Source organism: Balaenoptera musculus, chromosome 5, assembly GCF_009873245.2.
Source record: "Balaenoptera musculus isolate JJ_BM4_2016_0621 chromosome 5, mBalMus1.pri.v3, whole genome shotgun sequence".
In the NCBI taxonomy this organism is placed as follows: domain Eukaryota; kingdom Metazoa; phylum Chordata; class Mammalia; order Artiodactyla; family Balaenopteridae; genus Balaenoptera; species Balaenoptera musculus.
The window spans coordinates 106,898,890-106,922,466 of NC_045789.1; the positions used below are offsets into that span (position 1 = coordinate 106,898,890).

At 40.3% G+C, this 23,577-nt stretch overlaps 1 protein-coding gene and 1 non-coding gene across 12 annotated transcripts in view; both read left to right on the forward strand.

Annotated features, from left to right (window-relative positions):
- The first annotated feature begins 719 nt into the window (after positions 1–719).
- NPNT (nephronectin) overlaps positions 720–23,577 on the forward strand; it is a 74,620-nt gene continuing 51,762 nt past the window's right edge. For 4 of the 11 annotated variants that reach the window (XM_036853518.1, XM_036853519.1, XM_036853521.1 and 1 more), the window contains exons 1-3: positions 1,242–1,449; positions 3,692–3,792; positions 18,026–18,076. In XM_036853518.1, the coding sequence (XP_036709413.1) occupies positions 1,379–1,449; positions 3,692–3,792; positions 18,026–18,076 (223 nt within the window). In that variant the 5' untranslated portion in view covers positions 1,242–1,378. Of the gene's footprint in view, positions 1,450–3,691; positions 3,793–18,025; positions 18,077–23,577 lie in introns of all 11 variants that reach the window. The other 7 variants (XM_036853520.1, XM_036853522.1, XM_036853525.1 and 4 more) reach the window with 2 other exon arrangements.
- On the forward strand, positions 11,220–11,292 carry TRNAK-UUU. Its single transcript has one exon. It is a non-coding gene; the product is annotated as a tRNA-Lys (tRNA).

Sequence of the window (23,577 nt, forward strand, 5' to 3'; positions counted from 1 at the left end):
CAAATTATATAGGAAACTAGAAGATGAGTGCTTTGGAGAAAAGACAAATTAGAACAGGCAGGGACAGGTTGCAATTTTAAATAGGGTGGTCAAGGTTCGTCTCCACAAAGAGGTGACATATGAGCAAAGACTGAAGTGAGAATGGGAGCCATGCCGATATCTGGGTCCAGGCAGAAGTAACAGTCAACGGCCCGAGGCAAGGGTCATGCCTGGAGTGTGGGAGAAAGGCACGGAGGCCATGGATTAGAGGAGAGGTATGGGAGACCAGATACTGGCCTGGGCAGTTATTCCGGGTAGGGCTTGGGAAGAGAGGTGACTTGATTGGACTGATGTTTTAACGTGCATTTTAGGTTAATCACTGAGTGTTTTCATTTGAACACAGTCCTTTTATAATACATTTTACTCTGCAATAACAGAGCAATGATGGTTCAAAATGGTTTTCTAAATGATCTCTGCAGTATCGGGCACCACAGGACTGCTAAGTAGTAACCGCCCTCCCTCTCCGGGGGACACGTGCCCCTAAAGGGGCAGCCGTCGCTCTCCTTCTAATGTGCTCATTGTTGAGCTGGCAGAGATGGAAACAGTCTGCACGTCTCTTCTTCAAAACTCGAAAAAGAAGCCAAGCATTTCTTTCGCTTGGTTACAAAATTTTTAAAAATCTGCCTCTGCCAACTCTGCGGGAGAAGCAAACTCCCTGAGTTTGCCTTTGCTAATTTGTCCAAGTCGTGCTGCGGTTTCACTACATGCAGACACTGCTCAGCTCCAGTCCCACAAACCTCTCTCATCTTGGACTTCGCCCTCCGGTGAAAGCTGTGGCTCGCCCCTTCGATCACCACCTGCTCGGAAGGAACCCGCGGAGCGCGCACCTCCGGCCCGGGCCCCTTTCCTCCCCGGCTCTGACTTTCCTGCCGAGCACCCTGCTCTCCCCAGCCCAGGCGAGGCTCGCAACTTTCCTCCCAGCCTGGCGCTCACCCCGCTTGGCTGGTCCCCAAGAGACGCTGCCTTCCCGCGGCGCCCCCGCCCGCGAGCTTCCCGCAGCCGGGCCGAGCACCCTCAGCTCTCACCCGGGGCCCCGAGAGCGGCTAGTCGGGCGCACGCGCGCCCCCCGCCCCTCCCCGCAGGCGGCGCAGCTTCCCCTGCAGCACCTCCCCTCTCGCGGAGGGAGCCGGAGGGGGCTCGGGACGCCGCGCGCAGACCTGCTCCGGCTGCGCGCCACGCCGCTCTCCTCCGAGAGTGGCAGCAGTAGCCGCGGCGGCCGCAGGGGTTCCCGGCTGCCGCAGCTCCCCGGGGGAGCCGAGCGCGCCTCTCCTGCGAGCCCAGCACCCCCAACCTGCTCGCCGCGCGCAGCTGAGCCGCCGCGCGGGACTCGCCGCCCACCATGGATTTCCTCCTGGCGCTGGTGCTCGGGTCCTCGCTCTATCTGCAGGCGGCCGCGGAGTTCGACGGGAGGTGAGTCGGCCCCCGGGGCGCCCTCTCCTGCTCCATGCAGCGCTAATTTCACACCGCCCTGGGGTTCCCCCTCTCTGCTCTCGGTCCAGAAGTTGGGCCACCGCGCAGCCTCGGCGGGAGGAGAGCCGTCGAGCCGCCCTCTCTACCAGTGGCTGCCCGAGGCCTGGAGGGCGCGCCCCCTGCGCGTCCGGGAACCCCGCCGCGGCTCCCCGGGAGAGGCTGCGCGGCGGCGCGAGCCGCCCACCCCCCGGCTCGGTAAAGAGGGCTGGGAGAGAAGGGAGGCTGGAGCCGGGCGTCTGGGTTCTGAGGGCGCGGGTTAGCCGCCCCGGAGGAGGTGACGCGCGGGACATCCCTTGGCTGGGAAACTCTCGCTCTTGATTTAGACAGCTCTGCGGTGGGGAACTTCGAGGTGGTCGGGACCAAATCCCGGCTGGGAGCTGTCAGGGCTGCTCACACAAAGGGTGGGGAGAGGAAGCGACTGGGCTTCCGGGGGGGACCTGTTTGCCTCCCCTCTTGGTTTTCTTGGCGGGGGTGGGGAACTCTGCGTGCGTGCGTGCGTGTGTCTGTGTGGTGTCTGTGTGTCTGTACGCACGCACAGCTCCCGAGACTCAGGGTGAGCCTGACTGCTGCGTGCTCTGACAGGTTCCAACAACCCAAGGCTCTGCTCCGCTCCGCTGTCACTCAGCCGCTCCTCCCGCCGCTGCGCGCGGAGCCCTCTTCCCTGCCGCCGGATCGGCTCCCGCGAGTGTGTGTGTGTGTGAGTGTGTGTGTGTGTGTGTGTGTGTGTGTGTGTGTGTCGGGAGGGCGTGCTCGGTTTCCCCACCTCGCTGCAATTGCAGACCAGACTCGCCCCGAGCGCCGCTCGCTGCTGCTTGCGCAGAAACTAGGCAGGAGCACCCAGGAGAGTTTTTAACTTGGGTCACACCGCCCTGCAGTCGCCCTCAGGCAACGATCGGCACCCACACTCCCGCCCCCGCGCAGCCGGAAAGACTGCCGCACCTGTTTTTCCTGCAATCTTGGAACGAATCAATTCCACGATTGATTGGTTTTCTTGTACCTGGAAGGAACGGAGGGAAGCCAGTGGAGCGCTGAAGAGAAGAAGCGCAGCCTCTTGTTTACCACCTGGTTGGAGGAAATGGAAAGTTCGTGGTTATTTGTCCTTTGGGCTTGGGGGCCTAAGGGGGAGATGAAAGGAAGGGGAATTGAAAAGATTAGGGAACTAAAAAAAACGTGGGTAGCGGCCAGAGGCTGTTTTATTTTTTTATTAAAGTAATAGTTTGCCCACATTCGGGTCTGTTGTGCGTTTCTTGCACACATATTTTCAACAAGAAATACATCACATGATTATGCATAAGATTTCCATACAGCCTTAAAAAGATGTCTAAAACAGACAATTAAAAAATTGATCCTCTAGGGGGAAAATGTCATTGAGGTAGGCGTGAATCTAAACAACGAACTGATTTACCAAATAAGGTGCCAAAGTGGAATCCGGTAGTAAATCTTATCCTGAAATCGAGTGCTTGCTTTAGTCCTTATTTACATTAGAGAGGACGGTAACACGAATCGTTGATGCAGGAAAGTTTCAAACCACAAGGACACTTAAGATGTTAGCTACACTTTAAACTCTCCTTGGTTTTATTTAGTCTTCTTTCTCAAGTACATTTTTTTCTGGGAACTTTTTCTGAAGAAGAGTCATATCTGGAAAAGAGTTCTGTTTCATTTGATTTTGAGAAACCTCCCTTCCTTCTCCTTCCCACATGTACCTGTTATATAAGGCAGAAAAATTTTTTCTTTCTGCTTTGACATGTCTTATTTAATACTTTTCAGTTTAAGGTGTTATCAGTCAAAACTGACTTTCCTCTCAGGAACAGGTGTGGGCCTTTGAGGAATCTTTTATTTCAAGCTTAAGAAACCATCCTGTGAGTGGCAGCCTTGAGAATTCTTGGTTTTAGCTGGCGCTCTTTCCTTGTAAGAAAGGATCTTCCCCTCCCTTACCCCCCCAACACCCCCCCACCCCCCCACTCTTGGGTTTTTGTATCTGCGTTTGTCTGATGTTTGAAATTAGATCATGGCAGAACTATTTCCCTGAAGGTGTGTTATTGTTTTATTTCTTCAGGCATGAAGGAGTCCATAGAAAATTGTTGGGTGTGATTAAAATTTTTTTCTAAAGTAATAACAAAGAGGAAATTATTTTTAATTTCGAAAAGTGTCTTTATTTAATTCGAATCTTTTTGTTTGGTAGGTGGCCCAGGCAAATAGTGTCATCCATTGGCCTGTGTCGTTATGGTGGGAGGATTGACTGCTGCTGGGCCTGGGCCCGCCGGTCCTGGGGACAGTGTCAGCGTGAGTATCACCCCTGGGACTTCAGCTTCCTTTGAGGGCGGGCCGTCCACCGTCCGTCATGGCTTCGCTCTGCACGTCGGAGGGCTCACTCCTGAGCAAGGCTTGGTGGTGTGGTTCTGACAGAGTCTGCAGTCCCTGACCTCTTATTCTGCCCCTTTCCAACCTGAGCCACCTGTAGGAAGGTGCCAGTTTTGTTATTCACAGAGAGCCACCTAGGATGCTCCTTTGAGCTTTTGTCCCCCATACTAACAGCTCTTGTTTTCCCATCAGGCTTACTCTTTTCTTTGCTCTGGGCTCTGAGGTGTGGGTAAGATAATGAGTCTAGACTGTATTTACACTAAATAAACTCTGAACCTTATAGCACTTATAAATTCCTTAAACCATGGCTGTTGTATAAAGTGGCCTAGTTGTAAATCTTTTTTTTGAAGTGAGATTGTATTGACTGGCTTCTAAATGGACCACCCAGTATAATCCAATAATACCTCTGGGAAAAAACCCATCACCTTTAAGTTCCATGAGTAATCAACATCCTGTAATAAGTGCCCAATCAGAACACTGATTTTTAATTTTACATGATCACAAATGGGTATTTTAATGGTAGAAATCAGAGCCACATGCCAGTATTTTGAGAAATTCATTCCCAGCATTTTACCTGGATCTTAAAATTTTATCCCACTCCCCCTAACAAAAGGATCCACAAACTATCAAGTAAATTTCTGGGATATCTTTGGAGCACGAGGTTGGCATGTCTGGTTAGATAGTGGGAACTGAGTTGGGTGCCATATATCCCAGTGTTTACTGCTGATGAGAAAGGGGCTTAGAGAAAGAGGGAAGGATAGTTAAGTCTGGAGCTGGAAAGGTAGGAGCCTGCCTTAGAGAAGTGCTGGCAGGATGAGGAATCAGGTAAATTTCAGTTTGGAAAGCTAGGCACTCCCTCAGCTATTTCAGTCTTTGAGAACTGTGTGTGATGCCTGTCCTTTGTGAAGGAGGGAGAGTGACAGTCCCAGGTTGACCTCTCTGGTTAGGGACGGAAAGGTAAAGGGGACTAAAGTTTGTCTACCTGCTCCCTGCAAGCCACTGGGCCAGACTTTTTGCACAGTTGGGTCATTGCTGCTTTTTATAAAGGCAGATGGTGGTAACTCCAGTTTTCAGTAAACAAAAGAACTAGGTAAAGGTTCTGTGCCCCCACTGGTTAGTCTATTCCCATTGTTTTTAAGGGAAGATGGTCAAAAAAGAAGAATGGTACCTGGTGAAATAAAGTCTTATGCCACAGGGCCAGAGGTATTTGCACAGCTGGAGGCCACAGGTGTGGAACTTGAAGAGCAACCCGGTGTTGATAAGCAAAGGGTGAAGAGAGGATTCTTCTCTTGACCCAATACACACACCTCTCCTGCATAAAAAATAAGTAGTTTCTTTGCAGGAAGGGAGACAGTTTCCTCCTCCACTGCCTTCATTTTCAGGACACTCCCAGAGCAAATGTTGCAGTGCTTTGGGTGTGCACAGGCCGCCAGCCCCACCCAGGACAAGTCTGCCTGGCAGAGTGCCCTGAGCTCAATGGAGTACACCTTCCATGAAGGCAGCGTGTCAGGGCAGTCGGCAGAAGCACGCGGAGGAGTATATTTGCACTCTGCCAGATGTGCTATAAGAATTCCGCGGAGAAAACTCTATCTCTTAGAGGTTCATCAACTGCGGAATTCCCCAGAAGGAACCTCTAGGAGCTGTTTTGTGTCTCTTTACCTTGGAATTAAATTTTCTCTAATATACACTGACTTGGCAGTTCTGAATTTGAATGAGTGTAAAGACCTTTGAAAGGTCCAGTGGCATTACAAAACTTAAACATCCAAGTGATTTCCTAGCATTCCACTTTCTGCACAGTAGCTTTCCCAGCAGATATGGGACACTACTCTGTTATTTTCTATACCTTCATTTTGTTTCTAAAAGACTGCACAGTGGTCAAATATAGTATTGGATAGTACTTATCTTTTCCTTCCTGTTATTGAATCTGAGGAAGCTACAACATGGCATGAGGTAAATTATTGAAATGGTAATAAATGCGTAAGGTGATCCTGCACAAATCACAGTTTACCTTAGATTTGGTGGAAGTTTGAGAGGCAGCATAATGGAGGGAACGTGGACTCTGGAGCTAGATTGCCTGGGTTTAAATTAGTTCCACCTCTTATTAGCTGTGTGACCTTGAGCAAGTCATTCAATCCCTCTGTGCTTTATTTTCCTCATCACTAAAATGCATCTAAAATAGTACAATACCTCCTAGGACCACAACACAGCTTAAGTAAGTTATGATTTGTAAAGCGCGTAAAACTACTCCTGGCACAGAGTAAACACTGTTATGTGTGTTTGATGAAATTAAAGAAATGTAAAGGACTACTGCTACTGACACAGTGTTCTGGGATGGGACATACCCATGCTATCAGATTCTTTGTTCTTTAGGCATGATATATGCATTTTTGCATTTATACTGCTGAAATAAAAAAATGGTTCCAAGGTTCTGTGTTGCAATGAAACAAAATGCCTTTAAACTAAAAAGGGCCAGATGGATCTTTACCATTAATATTACAGATGGCAGAGTTGTAAAAATGAGTTCAAAGATGGATGCTTCCTTGTCTGTGTTTTATTTTTGCAGAACCTCAGATGGTCCAAATGTTTCTTGCCAGTTCAGAGATCCCCCTGTCTTTGTTTTGCTGTAAACAGGTAGAGGAATGTGGGAGAGGAGGTCACCTCAGAGTGGGAAGGAAGAACAGTGGCAAAACGAGGCTTGTAGGGGACAAATGGAAAACTCCTGATTAGTTTTTAAAGAAAGCTTTTGTGAAATTAAAACCTTTGTCACTATATTTATTCAAGGAAAATACCTTGCTATTCGTTAACAGTTACATCTGGTAATGGATTACCTATAAAAATTCCAAATAGCTTCTGGGAAATCTAATGTGAAAAATGTTTTTGCCTTCCTGACCCTTAGATAATCCCAGAGTTCTTTTTCCCATAAGGAGCATTCTCCCTTCCTTAGCAAAAGTGCCCTGGTTCTCGTTTTTCTGAATGATTTACTTTGGAATTTTCCTTCAAATCAGCACAGCAAAGCAAAAGGAAACTGTTCCCACCTGCATGTAGAAGCTCCCAATTTATCCCTTAGAAGATGTGTAAGTTGGGGGAGAGCATACCCTCATCGTACTACTTGTCAGGTCTCACACCCTAGAGCACTGACCCTTGGGTGAGTGTTTACTTCCATTTGGTTGAGCATACGTGAGACATATTGACTCAATATTCGTGTGAGTCGAGTATATGTATTTACACAAAACATGCTGCATTTCATTTTCACTTGCTGCCCCCCTTTCCATGGACTTGTTGGGAGAAGACAATGAACATGGCAGGGGGCTTGCGTTGCCCAGCCTCGCTCCTGCCTCACCAAGTCCAGCCACAAAGCCCTGCTCAGCCAGACTTCCCGCCCTTCCCTCTGGGACTGAGGAAGGAAGGACCAGAGCTGCTACCCAAACAGGCACAGGAGCTGTCCTTCTGCTTCCCGCCTGTGCCACCCAATATTCCCGCCCCGCTGGCGAAAGCATGACCTATTCCAGACATAGGCAGGTTATGTTTTCATTGTTCTTTTAGAGATCATACCCGTACCTTCTTAATATCCTTTGATTCTTTGTTCTATGTTCTTGACTTAAAAACAGATCTCTACACGTTGAGAATTCAAAATTGGGTTTTCCAGTTAATCGTCTTGGGCTTTACCTTTATTGACTATTGATATGGCTCTTGATTGTAAAGGGAAAATTTCTTAATATGTTTGTAACACACCGATGCTTCCATATTTACAGCACACAGCACCTTAATCACTTAGATTATCACAAAATACTTGTTTCTTGCTCTGTAGTTATTTTATTTAACTTCCTTAACTTTTCCATCTTGTTAATGGCACATTTCGTTTTAATTATTTTAACAATTTCTCTACTCCAAGTGGAGATCTCTGTAATAAAGGTTTCTCAGGGTTTGTATACCTGATTTTAAAAAGCCATGTATTCCGTGGAAACAGTTCTTAACTAAAAGCACTAAACAATTTGGGACAGCTGAGTGGAGCCCTGACTTTTGTACCTGATTAGCTATTTAACATTTCTCAGCTGCAGTTTTCTTATTTTACAAGTGGATCTCTAAGGTGCCCTGCAGCTCTAAACCCCATCTGAGAACTTCCTTAATATTGAAAAGGGTATATAGGGTCTAGATATTGCATTTCTGTATGGTTGTCTTTCTGTTTACTTGGACATTTGGCTCTATCTGTGGCTATAACAATAGTGTTTCTGTTGAAAGCACTTTGTTAAGGTATGAAGAAAAACTCAAAATGCAACTAGTTCTAGGTTTCAACAAAGCTATTCAGTTCCTGAGTTCTTTGGCTGTCATTGAGCAATTTGTGGTTTTTGAAAGAATTTATATAAATTAAGATGGTTTTGGATCATTTTTCCTTAAGACCAGGCAAAATGCAGGTGTTTTGTTATGTTTCTTTGGAGGATTTTTGTGAGAAGTGAAACCTACTCCTAGAGTTTGCTTTATTAGTTCTAAACCTTGTTTTCTCCTCCCTCCTCTCTGAAGTTAGTAAAGGCTACAACTGTACAACTGCCATGTAAAGTGAAAATTCTGGATTTTTATCGGCGCTAGATAAACTTATAGGTTAGTGCACCTTAAGGACTGAGAAACAGTAATTCATTCTGAAACTGTTTTGGAGTTTGTCGTGTAATTTCACTTGGATAATGTATGTTATGGCTGATGATCGTGGACCGCTAGAAAGAATGATGAACAAATCATTGAATTATTTATTTCTGTATTTCAAACGAAATGGTTATTAGTTTAAGCAGAGAATTTTGATTTGGTAAGTGAAACATTTAAATTTCATATTTCATTCCTTACTCATATCTGGGTTCAGGAATCAGCCTCTTAAAAGGAACATGATTTTTAAGTTTTTGCTCCCTATGTTGGTCATTGATTTCCTGTCCCTAGTCACAAAAGTATATAGATTACACCCTTCTTTGATTTTTTGGATTTTGAGTACTTTCTTTAAAATAGTTAAGAGTAAACAAGAAATATTGGAAGTGACTTTGAAGGCCACACATAGTGTTCCCCTACTATTCCTAGTGAGTGCCTTTCCATTAGCAGTGAACACCTATGGCAACCTCCACTGGCCATGAATCAGAATTTTATAGATGAAGCAGTTTCTTACATCCATACAACCGTACGCGCTCCAGGAGTAATTGGGAATCTCAAGGCAGGTTGTGCTGCTTAGAGCCGTGTTGAAGATTGCCAGCAGGTCCCAGGCCAGCTTAATGGAGCTGAGCACGCTTCACTGTCTTAATGTTTATCAGCTTCCTCCTCTAATTTTGGGGTGAAAATGCAAAATCTCATGTTTTATTTTTTGAGGTAGGAATAAATGCAAAGCAGTGGACAATCTTATAACTACTTTCAGCGCTAAACCTGAATCTCCAAATCCTTAGGAAGTCAGTTTTTTGATTAAGATTATCCAACCACCACTTTCCATGAAAAGGTTAAGAACAGCATGTACTTTGGGTGACTTCAAGTGGTCTTGGAATGCAGATTCCAAGCTAGAATCAGTGTTGAAGAAGTTTGACCTTTTTCCGTAGGTAGTTTTGGAGTATGTGTCTTCTTGAGAGTTAAGGTTCACAGAAATTACCTTGTTCCTTCATTCTTTCCCCCCATTAGGACTGATCTTTATATCATACTGTTGAGAGCTACTAATTTCCTAAGCTCCCCTCATAAATTAATCTGGGCAGGTCTTAACCTTTACGGACTAGAAATTTTAGCACTTCTCAGGCTGGGAGGTCAGGTCAAGTAAAGGGAAGCCCTTCAGTGGCTGCAAGGTCAGCTTCTCCATCTGCCCTCCAATACCTGCCACAAGGAGATGCTGCCTGAAAGCGCACGTGCGCGTACACCTGGTCCTGAGGAGCCGCTTCCAGCCCAGAAACAGCACTTTGCTACTGGGAAACTTTTTGATAAGCTTTGGAAAATGTAGGTGTGCTTCCCACACCCCCTTCTGTAGCAATTGTAATGGTGGTTTTCATGTTATATGCATTTTCAGTCAGTTGAATCAACTGCATGCTTTTAAAGCGAATCCAGAGATGCTGAGTGATTCCCTGCAGTTTCCTTCAGTGAGTAATGGAAGATATTCATCACAGGGGCTGCGCCTTCATCACGGGGGAGATGAAAGGGAACGAGAGACGGGTTATAATGGTCTAATCCTCATCACTCCTCCCCTCCCCCACCACCATAACAGACACTTTTGCCCCTTTCCCACCGATTTTGTGCAGGCTTAACAATTTTCCCATCAGTCTTTTAAAACTATATATTTTATAAGAGAAAATGCGTTCATCGCCTCAAATACCCCTCCTTAGAGCAATAAATGTTACCAGGTTTTTGTATACCTTTCAGAAATACTTTACGTACTTATGGGTAAATTCTTATGTATCTTATATATATATATATATATATATATATATATATATATATATATATATATTCTTATATATAGCATGCTATATACAGCATTTTACCTTCTTTTTCCTAAAAATGCATCTTGAAAGACTTTCTTTATCATCAGCACATGAAGAGCCTGCTTACTTTTTTATGGCTGTGTAGCATTCCACTGTATGGCTATACCATAATTTGTTAACCAGTTTCTTATTGGTGGACATTTATGTTGATTCTAATCTTTTGCTAACACAATTCTAAAATAAGCAACCTTAAACATACATTGAAACAAATATTGTTCTGCAAGATAACTTTTATATGTGGTCAAATGACATATACAGTTGTAATTTTGACCAGGTGGCCAGTGGTTTCTTCCTTGGTAGTAAGCAGGTAAATGAAAGACTGGATTGCAATACTGACTTAAGGTTCTGGCAATTCCACATCCAGAATCTGATCTGTTGCTTGACTCTAGGATGCTCTAATCCCTACTCTTTCCCAAAAAACCCCTCTGACAAGTCAGTGAAGGTCCCTCTGCCCCCATTTTTCATCTGTTTAATCTTGGACTAGAGGCAACTGGTTGGGAGGATGGGGTGAGGTTGTCCATCAGCCAGGATCCCCACCTGGCGTCCTGCCCGTCAGTTGTCTACTCTTTATGGATGTGAGGTCCTTTTTACTTATAAGAAAGACTCATACATTCTTTTAGGAATTGCTTAATTCGTTGACCTTTTATTATGTTTATAGTTCAGCCGTAATTTTTACAGCTATGTATATAGTGTTTGCTTTTTTACTAGACCCATTACCTGTTAGGGAGAAGTATGTAGAATTTTGATACCTGAATAAAGTTTTTTGGGACACCTGCTATGACATGAGTATTTTCAGGAAATACTAAACTATTGTACCAAAATACTTTTAAAAAGTGACTTTGAAACTCTAGGGGTGGGAGTTCCCTGGCAGTCCAGTGGTTAGGACCCTGTACTTTTACTGCCGAGGACCCAGGTTCAATCCCTGGTCAGGGAACTAAGATCCCACAAGCCATGCAGCGCCGCCAAAGGGGTAAAAAAAAAACAAAACTGTAGGGGCATATCATTTCCATTAGTTACTCTAATCCTTATTCCAATTATATCTTAAGTCATCTTATTTTTAAAAATTAAGAAATGCGTGCATAAGTTAAAAATTAAAAGAACCAGATTGGGAGAGAGAGAAGGCAGTGAAGGTAAGTCTTTCTAACTTCTCTGTTTTCCTGACACCTAGTTCCAACCTCCAGCAGGCCACCACTGTTCCCTGTTGATCTTTGCAGAGATTTCTAGGCATTTCAAAAATTTTCCTTGTTCATAAAATGATGGCACAATGTAAAACTAGTCTGTACCTTCTTTTTTCATGTAATGTTACATTTTGGAGGCTAGTCCTTATCAATTCATGTAAACCTGACTCATTCTTTTAAATATGGGTGTATCATATCTTTTAAATATGGATGTACCATAATTAATTTTAAATTAATTAATTTAAAAATCCCCTATTTATGTACATTTAGGTGGTTTTCAATATTTTGTTTTTACAAAATATGCTGTAGTGAATATCTTTACACATTCATCATCACTGTTATATACATACAGATATGGGACAGATAGTCATCCTATTTTTATGTAAGTACAATTGTTGAAGAGCTCTCATTTTATTTTTATAGATTTTCTTATATAAAATATGTAACTTAAAGGCGATTAAATCATGGATAATGTTACAGAGTGGAAACCTTCCATTCAGTCAGTTTCTATTTTTGATTCCTTAGAAGATACCTTAAAAAACGAATAGAATGGATTTATTTCTATGTTTTTATGCCCTACCTTGTTTGGGAAAGGATGTGAAGTGGCTTCCAGGAATGAATGCAGTAAAATAGGAAGATAGAATTAACAATGGCTAGAGGAAGGAAAAAGGATAGAGTAAAAGGTAAGATGTTGGGAGGTGAGTTAATAAGTGCAGATATGTAAGCCATAGGATTTAAATTATGTTTCATAATTTGGCTCTTAGTTTCTGCTAGCCAAAGGAAAAAGGGAAGTTTCATTGCTTATATAATTCATGTTGTTTGTTAGGGAAAAATCAAGCCAGTTATTTGGGGAAATTATGGCTTTTCCCACATATAGTACTGAAAAAAGACTTTCCTGTGGTCTTCAGAGAGTGGGGTTGAATGATGGAGTGGAAGGGGCTACAGCAACGTTTTTATCATGAAGCAAGTGGTGGTTTTGTAAAGCTGTTCCATAGAAGAGGCTCCAACCTAAGAAGAGGCCCTTACTCTAGAACTGCAGTTCATAGAAAACTATTTTACAAGCAGCTTAAGAAACGTTATACATGCTTAGCTTTCTGATGACTCAGCTTGATTCAGCCCAGAATATCTAGCAGTGATGGGTGAACTGTATAGTATAGGGCTTTGGGTGGACAATTCCAGGCTAGACAAAAGACAGTTTCAAGTTAAGATCTCTAACAATGTCAAGTTTGCTGTAATATTAATTCAAAGCTAGTCCATATATTTTTTCTTTTCTTTTTTTTTTTTTCAGCCCATGTATTTTAAAAATCAGTCAGCAGTTGATGGAGTTGGTACCCAGAGGCATTGGGAATGGAATACAGATAGGTGTCTCCTAGGATCCAGTATTAGGAGACTCTGCAAAGAAATCAGTGGGAGAATTTTTTGTATCAATTTTGTATGAGTTAATTATTTTTGTATTCATTGAATATCAGTATAAAAAGTCACTACCATTTTGTATGTACTTACTCATTTTCATGCAAATTATAACTTGGGGTAAGAGGTGAGGCACAAACATTGCTTCCAGGAATCATTTATCCTGCTTATGCTGTTACATGGAATAAGGGCCAGTGAGCCCAGGAACAACAAAATCTTTGAGCAGTGCTCATTTCCCCAAAGCTCCTGATTGTTACAGGTGTGCAAAGGAGCCCAAATGACCCTTAGTTTTTATTCTAGTTCATCTGGATCTCATGGAGGGCTGCTTTAAATAAGCCACTGAGGCCTGAATAGACTCAAAGCAGAGTCTCATGTCACTGTCCAGACACAAACTTAACTTGTTTTCACTGGGGTATGAGGAAAGGTTAATCCTCATGCACTCCTGAAGCTCCATTGGCAATGGAACCTGAAACTCTGGGGTACATATGCCCTAGGAGAATCTCTCTCTCTCAAAAAAAAAAAAAAGAAAAAGGCTCAACATTATGTGTCTGGAGAGGGCCCCAATCCAGTAAGTGCCCCCATCTCCTTGGGAGAAAGGGACTTTGAATGCCTTTCCCCAGAGATCAGCACCAACCAAGAATCTAACCTGTCCAAGAATTGTCACCCTATATCAACCTGGAGGGGAGCCAAGGAGTTTACATTGCCAGGGCCAAGATCTTACATTTCTTTGTGGGAATAAATAAATTATCAGTTCTCAAATATAATAGACTGTAGCCAAGATAATTTCGCTTGAAAAAATTTCAAAGTGATATCAATCGCTGACCATAGAAAAATACTGTAGCATAGGCCTGATGTGATTGACAGTGCATCCCTGGGAATCTGCCAGAGAAAATTGGTTTCAAAATGTATATCTAGTTACTTAAAAATCATCAGTGTGTTACAAGGTATAGAGTTCAATTAAGTAATATCAAATATAAAGAAATTTATATTTGTGCATTTTAAATTATTTTTAGTGCATTTTAATGCACTAAAGCTTCATTTTAAATTTTCCAATTTCATCATGTAATTACTACTAGTGCCTAGTTGAGATAATTATGGTCATAATATAAATACTAATAAAATTCCTAATAAAGCCAGCATAAAAGAGTACATTACAGCCTAGATGTGATAAAGTATTATTATGTATGGTAAAATAGTGTAGATATCCATGTGTTATTACATATTCTTTCATAGATAGTCTCAAGAATTTTCGTTTTAACTTAACCTGATGAAACACTGTTAAGTCAACTTGTTATTCTTAGGTCTGATAGAAGGAAAAAGAGATATGAATAATCAAATTGGTTTCATAGCTTTATAATATAGTAGTTGATTTTGTAGAAGAAACAGTTTTCCTCCTAATTATATTTAATTAGAAGCCCTCATTTTCTGCCATATATTAACCAAAGGCTGGAGACAGCCTTGGTAGGTATTAGATGCTGGGGAAAGCCAACTTGAGACTAAGGATTTGCTGTAGGTGATTTGCATGAGGATAGTCTAGAATCAAATAAATTTTAAAACTGAACACTTCATTTGGTTAGTATCTCTTTAATGGTCCTGTAGATTAATGATATAAATTCTCCAAAACTGACATTGTTTTCCTATTATAACATCATCAGATCACAAGGTTAAGGTTGTCTTTTGTAAATATTACTGACTTATTCTGAACTTTTAGAACTATGTCATCACAGTTTAAATTTGTGCTAATGTACACAAAAGAAACTATTAGACATTTCTGGATTTATGCTTACCTTGCCAAAAACAGTGTTGTTTTTCAAAAATCTCTAGCCTTGTATTTATAGATCAGAGTTTTCAAACTCAGTTTCTGTGAAAAATCCCTAAATGGTCAAAGGTGTGTGTTTAGCACACAGACTAACTCCTTGGATAGATTTTCCGAACATAAGCTTCCTGCCACCCAAAATATTTTGCTAAAGCCTTTGTTACCTTCTATTTTATTTTAATGTTAAGATTTTGTAGGTACTTAGTAACTATCTGCCAAATGCTTTCATGCCAACAAATAGCAAATAATAGAAAAACACAAATTGCAGCTCATGCTTAAGTGTGTTTTTTTTAATGTACATGGATGTTTAGAGTTGATTTTATATTATATAACTTACTGTGGCAATAGTTTCTACTGGGTAAATTGTCCCAAGCTCATCTGATTACATAAATATTTCGTGGTGTTTCATATAGATAATGGTTTCAAGTTCTTTTGTCCCTTGGATTGAGTTTTTAAATCAAAACTCAATTGAGTTTTTACTGATGAATTAAAAGGTTCATTGCATCTTGGTGTCTATGTATGGCCAAAAATTAGGATATTCCCCTGTATAGTTTATTTCCTAATTAAGGCAGAATTGTGTTTTTTTGAAACAGGTAAATTGGGGGAGAAAATATAAAATTATGAAGAAATTATTTGTAGATTTGTTAAATGTTCTGTTCTCTAATCTTGTGTTGAGGTCTGATGAATGCTATAGCTTTAATGCCTATAAAGCAGTAGACTGAAAGTTGGGGTCATCCAAATTCTTACTCAAAATGCTATTCGTGGGCATGGGATCTGTTGTCCTGGATGTTGGTGTTATAAACATGCAGAGTTGCAGAGCTGTCTATGAGTAGAGTTTGCCAGGCTAATACTAACTTTTTTGACAATGAGAAATACGTGAAATTTAGGGTTGGGGTATGGAGAACATCTTAGAATTACTTTTTTTCTAGCTAGAGATTAGGGTTAGAAGGTAGAAGTACAGTGTCAGGGAGGACCATTCACTTTCATCTGTGTACCTGGCATTTATAACCTGGAAAGAGGTGCCTGTATCATGCTTAAGAGACTATCTGACGATATGCCAGAAGATAGGGATACCTTTGGCTAATAAGGAGGCTCAGTTCCTTTGGGTTTCTTATCCCTCATTTTCCCTAACTCTGTCCAAAGCCCAGGATGGACTCCAAATTTGTAACCTGTGTTTAGCAGGCAAGAAAAGTCATCCCCGAATAGTTCCGTTTCTCTGGTTTATATTAGTCACAATTTTATACAATCATTAGGATGCTTATGATCTTTAACCATGCCTGATAATCACTGAGACCCCTCAGTAGAGTGTAGTGTCACTGAGAGCCCTCAGGTGAACTGAAGCAGTGGTCTGGGACAAGTTGCAGGAGAGAGTTCTACAGTTGTGAATCCTCACCAGGTGGCTTTGCTGGCGAGATTGCATGTGTTAACCACTGTGGCTCTTTACAGTGGCTATCGGGAAGCAGGTTATCAGGAAAAAATGCGACAGATTTTTCTATATTATGTGCTACTAATGAATCCTATTTTAGTGCTTTTTAGTGGGGTTTACCACAAAACAATACATGTAGGGCATTTATTTTTGGCAGCTTTCACAAAAACCGTGGTGATGGTTGCCTGTGAAAATTTCCTTGTGTCAATAGAGAATAGATTCCAGAAACTTCCTGGAAATAATCTTCTCCATGTTTAAAATTGCTTTGATTTAAAATGCAGTTTTGTATAGTTTTAAAATGCAAATTTTAGAATATGGGGCATTGGCTAAAATTTCATGCTAAAAAGTCTTACTTAATGGCTATACATACTGACAACATAAAACTTGCTAAATCTATGTATGTCAAGGCTGATTTAAGTAAGAGAAATGTGACCCAACTTAAGATATTATGAACAAAAATAAACTATACAGAACTGTTGGATGCTTGGTACTAATATAACTACTTAGAAAACAATGACGTTTGCTATTCTTCATTGGCTTGTTTTACCTTTGTTTAAAAATCATTTAATATTTTTTCTTGATAAATTAGATTTTTCAAAATTGGCATTTAAAGAGTATTAGAGAAACGGTATCCTTTTATATTTTTCCCTTCTCATACATAACCATAGTCATAAACAGTTTTCTTTAATATGTGATCCAGAATATAATTTGCAATTTACACTTTGATTTATTTTCAGCTTTTTGCTTAGATTGTGCCTGATATATTTCATTACTTTTTTTAAAGAAATGTATCAACATCAAGATATGGTGAATTCTTTTAAAGTTATAAACCTAACCAACACACAAAAAAACCTCTAACAAGCAAATGTAATGTGTACCTTTAAAAGTACAGAGCAATCATTCTGGATCGATAGTTAAATTATTACTTCAATTGAATCAAATTGGACTTAGAATTTTTTTCTTCTAATATTACCTAAAAGAAGGCTCCATTCACCTAATTTTAAATTACACAAATAAATACACAAATGGAAAGTTAAAGTCTTTCCTCTTTAAAGCATATTTTATGCTTTAAAGAGGAAAGACATTAATCCAAAAGAGAAGTCATACAGTCATCTCTTCCCTTACCTCTAGGATCTCTAGGTTGGTCGAATGCTGACTATTACTAATAGTGTTTCAAGTTTCTTCCATTTACTTTCATTAAAATGGGTAATTTACGTATCTTCAAGTGAAATGGCTGAGCTTTCACACTAATTATTGTTGCTATTGACAACCAAAGCAGCCATGCAAGAAGAAAATGCTGTGGAAGGAAAGAAAAAAAAACCTTAATATTTCCTCTGCAAAGTTGGAGAGAAAAGGGAACACACAGTATGTAAGAAACAGGTAAGTAAAGATATATCAATTTAAAAACTACCAGACTTGGTTACTAATTTATCAAAAGTTTTAATTTTTTTCAGATATTTTGTCCAACACTCATTTAAATAAAAGGATACTGTCTCTTGGAACCAAAAATTAATATTCTGAAAATGAAAAATTGGATTGGAAGGTACAGTGTCACAAAAGGTCTGAAATATTTTAATTTAGAATTTGAACTATGAAAGAATAGCACAACTTCAATTATTGGTTAATATTTTTGTTACAAAATGTTTTTTAATGACAAAATGGTGACTAAAATATACTATTTTGAACATGTCCTAGATTTTTTTGTTTGTTTCAGAAAAGCACTGAAAGTTGCATATGTGTAAGTCTCCGGGAATGTAACAAGTTGATAAATACCCAAGTCCAGCCTCCTTACAGAGAAAAGATCTGGAATTTCTTTTTTTGGACATTTGTTTTGCAGCTTTCTACGTCTTAAGGCAGAGAATAGCCAGGATAAGGTGCCAGCTCAAAGGTTAGATGAACATATTTTTTGAAATAATTTTGGCTAATCTATGTCTTGAAAGACATACAGTACTTCTAAATAATAACTTTACAAAGTTATTAATAAAACTTAACACTAGTTGTGTTTTTGAGTTGCTTTTGGTGGGGGGGAACTATATTCCTTAGAGATTTGTTTCTTCTGTTTATAATTTTATTTCAGTTATTACATTAAACATTTCCCTTTCAGTTTATAATTCTTTTCTCCTGTTTTATAAATCTAATAAATTGACCTCCATTCTAACTTAAAGGACAGTTTATGTTTTTAATACTTAAAGAAGCAAATAAAAAAAAAAGTCCACCAAATGAAATTACTAACACCATCCTATCATTAACCTGAGGGAATTGTATCTCATATTCATTAATTCTCCATGGAAAGAATCAGGTAAGAAATATTTTTATTGTATAAGATATGTAAGATGTTATAATAGCACCTCGTAGTATTCATGCCATTGTTTTGGTGCATAAAGTGTTTCTTGTTTTAAATATTTTTGGAAGTGAACAATGTTACCTAACAAATCACCCTTGTGATACTTTTGTGGAAATTTTTGGTGAAATATGTGAAATTCTATTTAATGGAGTTGGGGCCAAGAAGACAATGTACTTTAAACTGATAGATGGAAGATACTATGACATGTCAGAGAAAATGTTTTTAAGGGGAGATTTTAATAAAATCACTTGGGAACAAAATTGATAGTTCTAGAAATAAAAGTTAAGAAATTTCTCTGTTCAGGGACACTTAAAACACCAAAGCATATGTATCTTATATTTACTATCAGCTATAGTATTAACTAGCAGAGCTATGGCAGAGGTTAAGGAGGCCATAACAAACAAAGAGTATAATGTGGGCTTTGTCACCAACAGATGTGGGTTCAGGACCTGTTCCTGTGACTCACCAACTATGACATACTAGATATTTTATTTAAATTTTCTGAGCCACAATTTCCTAATCTTTAAACCTACTTGGCAAGATTGTTGCTGGCCGTAAGGAGAATGCCTCATGCAGAACAGTTCTTGATAAATGTTTGCTATTATTGTTGTATGGTCAATATAAAGAATACAAATGAACTTTGAAACAGTGTTTTATTTTTACTAGGGTCCATGGTGGCATCCATGGTATAGCATGTTTTAAAATACATTTTGTTTACCATGCCCATCGTTTGGGAAAAATCCACTGGAAGTAGTAGAAGATTTCTCAGATTATTCATTTCTAAAATAAAAACTGTCATTGGATGACCATCTGTGCTTTTGAACCATTCCTTTTCCACTTCTTTAATAGCATCCATTTGCAAATGTCAGAGTGAAGTAGGGTTTTGGTTACCTAACCCAAGGAAAAGGAACTGGAAGGATCGAGAATTGAATTGTAGAATTACATGTAGAGTTACTTAGTCATTTATTTGACACACGTTTGAGAGTTTACTAGAGGCAAGGAGCTAAGTTAGGGGCTGGCAGAGATACAGAGATTAGTAAAACATGGACTCTTACTTGGGAGGAGCTGAGTTGGTAAGATGGTTGTCTCTTATTCCTTCCAGGATTCTAAAGTAGGCAAGAGTTAAGGATAAAGAGTTGAGGCTGTTTAGAGGAAGAATGACTTCCTGCTGGAGAGGATCAAGGAAGATTTCACAGCCTCAGTAGTGTTCAGTTGATTCATTCATTCAATAGCTACATACTGAGGGTGATTACCTGTCTGATCCTGTGCCAGCCACTGCAGATACATCAGTAAGATGAAACTACAGGCGTTTATGTCATTCCCTGTCAATGTTGAAGGCCCACAGATGAAGACAATATTGGATGAGAGGTGTGTTTTGAGATAGGATATTGTGAGAGCACGTCTCAGTGGGCAGTATCCCCGCCCAAGAGTGATGGGCTGGTGGCCTAGCTAAATCCCGAGGGATAAGTAAGTCAAGTAAAGGGCACCCTGGCCAGACAGAAAAATGTACTGAAACTTCAGAAGCCAGAGTGAGAGGCATATTCCAGGAAATGTAAGAACCTTCATTTGGCATTGGGGTATGTGTTTGAAGGATATCTGATGAGAGATGCTGTGGGAGAGGTAGGAATGGGCTGACTCATGGAAGGCCTTTGATGTCATCTTAAATAGAGTAGGGTTTATCCCAGAGTTGCAGAGGGAAATTGTACAGATTTTAAGCAGGGAAATTACATAATCAGATTTATGTTTCATAAGTTATAAGCTGGTGCCAGTGGGTCAGATCTAGCATACAGGTGAATTTGATTTTGCTCACGGAGAGTTCTAACATTTTTCGAAATAGTCGCCAGTGTTTCCGAGGAAAAATGGGTATCAGGTTTTGTTGATAAATCAGTAGCTCTGCATTGCTGCAAGGAATTGGTGAGCTGGAGAACACAGGAGAAAGTGCAGATGAAGACTTCAGTGTTGGATGTGATATGTGTGAAGTGCTTACGAGACTTTGAAGTGGAGAGATGTGATACGTGGTTGAATTCCAGGGCTTGGAGCTCAGGGGCGAGATGTGAGAGGGGCACAGGCTGTGATTTGATGATCTCTCCACCCCTGTCCTACCCAAACTTTCCTTCCCCTCCGTCACCTTCAGTCAACATTAATGATCCTCACAACTACCTCCATAGAGGATCCATGTTACACAGTACCAGAAGAATGTGGGAGAGGTAAAATACTATATTGCCTGTCGGCTGAAATGTTCTCTGAGAGTTTTCAATTCTTGAAAAACTTTCTTTCCAGTTTACCGTTTTGGCCTCCAGCCGAAAGAAATGAGTAATTCAGCATTTGTTTATATCAAAGGCTGAAAAACATCACACTCTACAAACATTCTATCTTTTTTCCCCTTTTGGTTGGCTTTTTCTGTTTCCAATCACTATCACTCCTAAAAGCAAATATTCAACTAAAAGTAAATCACTGTTAGGAATGAATGACTGTACTTATGTTTGAAGTTTATATTCTTTCTTAGCTGAACATACTGAGAATCAGCCCTGCCTCCAGGCCTGGCTCAGATGCCACCTCCTCCTTTCTTTCTTCCTGATTTTAGCGGCAGGAAGTCTCTTCTTTCTCTACATTTAGTTATTAACACTGGCACGGAGCCTATCTCATCCTGCCCTACGTTGTGGTTACTTGTGGATCTATATCATTTGTTCTGCTAGGCTGTTAGTTCCAGGAAGCTGGGGACTGTGTCTTATACATCTTTAGCTTCTGCAGTGCCTAGTCTAGCTCAGTGAGTACTTTGAAGGTATAAGGACCAGGCACTTCTATATAAAAGGCCTGAAAAGTGTGAACGTGATGTAATCTTAATAAGCAGATTGTAGTTTTAGGAAAGACTGTTTACTGGGAAAATACATATATTTAATTTGTCTGCCTGTCTTATGACCTTATTACATATTAGAGATCTTAACTCTTGATGAAGGTTCTTAAATCAATTTACATGCTTGAAAACACATAAAGTGTAATCTGATTGTGTCATCTACTGCTTATAATCCATTATTGTTCGCCATTATGGATAGAATACTGGTTCTCTGAGTGCGAGAGTCTTCAGGCTGATGATTGCCTTATTTTAAAAAGGGAGTATTTTTTGCAATGTGGACACAATCCCAGTGGACTGCCCTCGCATTGCCAGACCCTCTGCTGCTTCATGCCCCTCTGGCTTTGCTTATGCTGCTTGGTCTGAATTAGGCCCTTCACCCAGCCACATGGTGAATTCCTACTCATCCTTTAAGATTCAGTTCACATTTCTTCCTGCCGCCTTTCCTGACATTTTTCCTACCCCCTCCTGTCTGCAGAGAAATTCTTCCTTCTATATTCTTTTAACACCTTGTACACCTGTCATGTCTGTCTTTGTCAGGAGACTGTATGAGATTTCAGAGCAGGTACTGTGTATTCAAAGAGCTGAAAGCCTAGTGGGGGAGCAGGATAAGAAGAATAACTGTGGTAATAAAGCATGATATATGTGTATATGTAAATATATGTGTATAAAATTTATGGCAGAGGTATGCACAGAGGTTTAGGAAAGCACTGAGGAGGGCTCCAAACTCAGAAGGAGGAGCTAAAGCAAATCTTGGAGGGGCTAAAGCAAATACTGTTTCAGCTGGGTATTGAAGCCTGTCTAGATGTTAGTCCAGCAGACAAGGGGAAGAATGACATTCCATGTAAAAGCATGCAAGTATTAGAGTATGTTACTTCCTGGGAACTGCCATCAGTTGGTCTGTTTGTGGATATGATTGGAGAGGAGGCTGGTGGGACAGGCAGGAGTCAAATTATGAAAGGTGGAGTTGAATGCCATACTGAGAGTTTGAACCGGTATGATAAGTATGATGATAAGTAAACATAGTGAGGAGTCAGTGAGTATAAGGGGGAGAGTGGCATGGTGAAACCCCCAGTTCTTAATACAGTTTCTTAGACACTGTAGCTATTCCTCTTTGTCATTCTTATAATTCTCATTATAGATAACATTTTATTGAGCTCTTACTATGAGATGGGTACTGTTCTAAGTACTTTATTTGGATTTTCTCATTTAATCATCCCAATAAACCTATGGGTAAATTCTATATGCACCATGTTGCTTTTCTATTTTGTAAGTAAAAAATGGCAGTGCTGACAACTTCCTCTGGTTCAACCTATGATCTTCATTTTAGATCAGAGAGAAGTTGGGTAATCTGCATGGGTCATTCATTTCCCAAGTGGTAGAGCTGGGACCCAGCAGTCTCACTCCAGCATGTGTGCCTTACCCTCTTCTCTAGAGTGCACTAAGTGAACAACAGCTCACATGTTAAGAAATATTTGTCAAAGTATACATATTATCTACTCACGTTTATAAATTTTTTCCCATTTTTGTGTTTGAAAATTTCAAATCCACAGAGGAATTGAAAGTATCGCAACAGTAAATAGCCATATACTCTTCATGTACAGTTGTTAACATATTACATATTTGCATGTATGCTAACTCTTCTCTCTCTCTCTCTCTCTCTCTATATATATATATATACACACACATATACACACACACACATATACACATATTAGTGTGCCATTGGAAAGTAACTTACAGACATAATGGCTCTTTGTACCTACATACTTCAGCATGCATACCATTATCACACTTAAGAAATTTACCATAGGTACAATAATGTTATGTAACAAACAGTCCATAATTAGATTTGCCAAATTATCTCCAGATGATTTTTATGGTTTTTTCTGATCCAGGTCCAATCAAGGATTATATATTTCACTTAGTTGACATTCCTCTTTGGTCTTCTTTAATTTAGAACAGTTTTAGAAGAGTTCTAGATCTACTTTTTTTTTTCCTTCTTAACAATAACATTTTTCAAGAGTCCAGGTCAACTGCTTGGTAGAATATTGCACAATCTAAATTTGTCTAAGGTTTCCTCATTATTAGATACTCGTTAAACCTTTTTTGCAAGAATATTACTAGGTGATCATATATTATAATATTCACATTGCACATAATGCCAGTTTGTTCTATTACTGGTGGTGCTAAG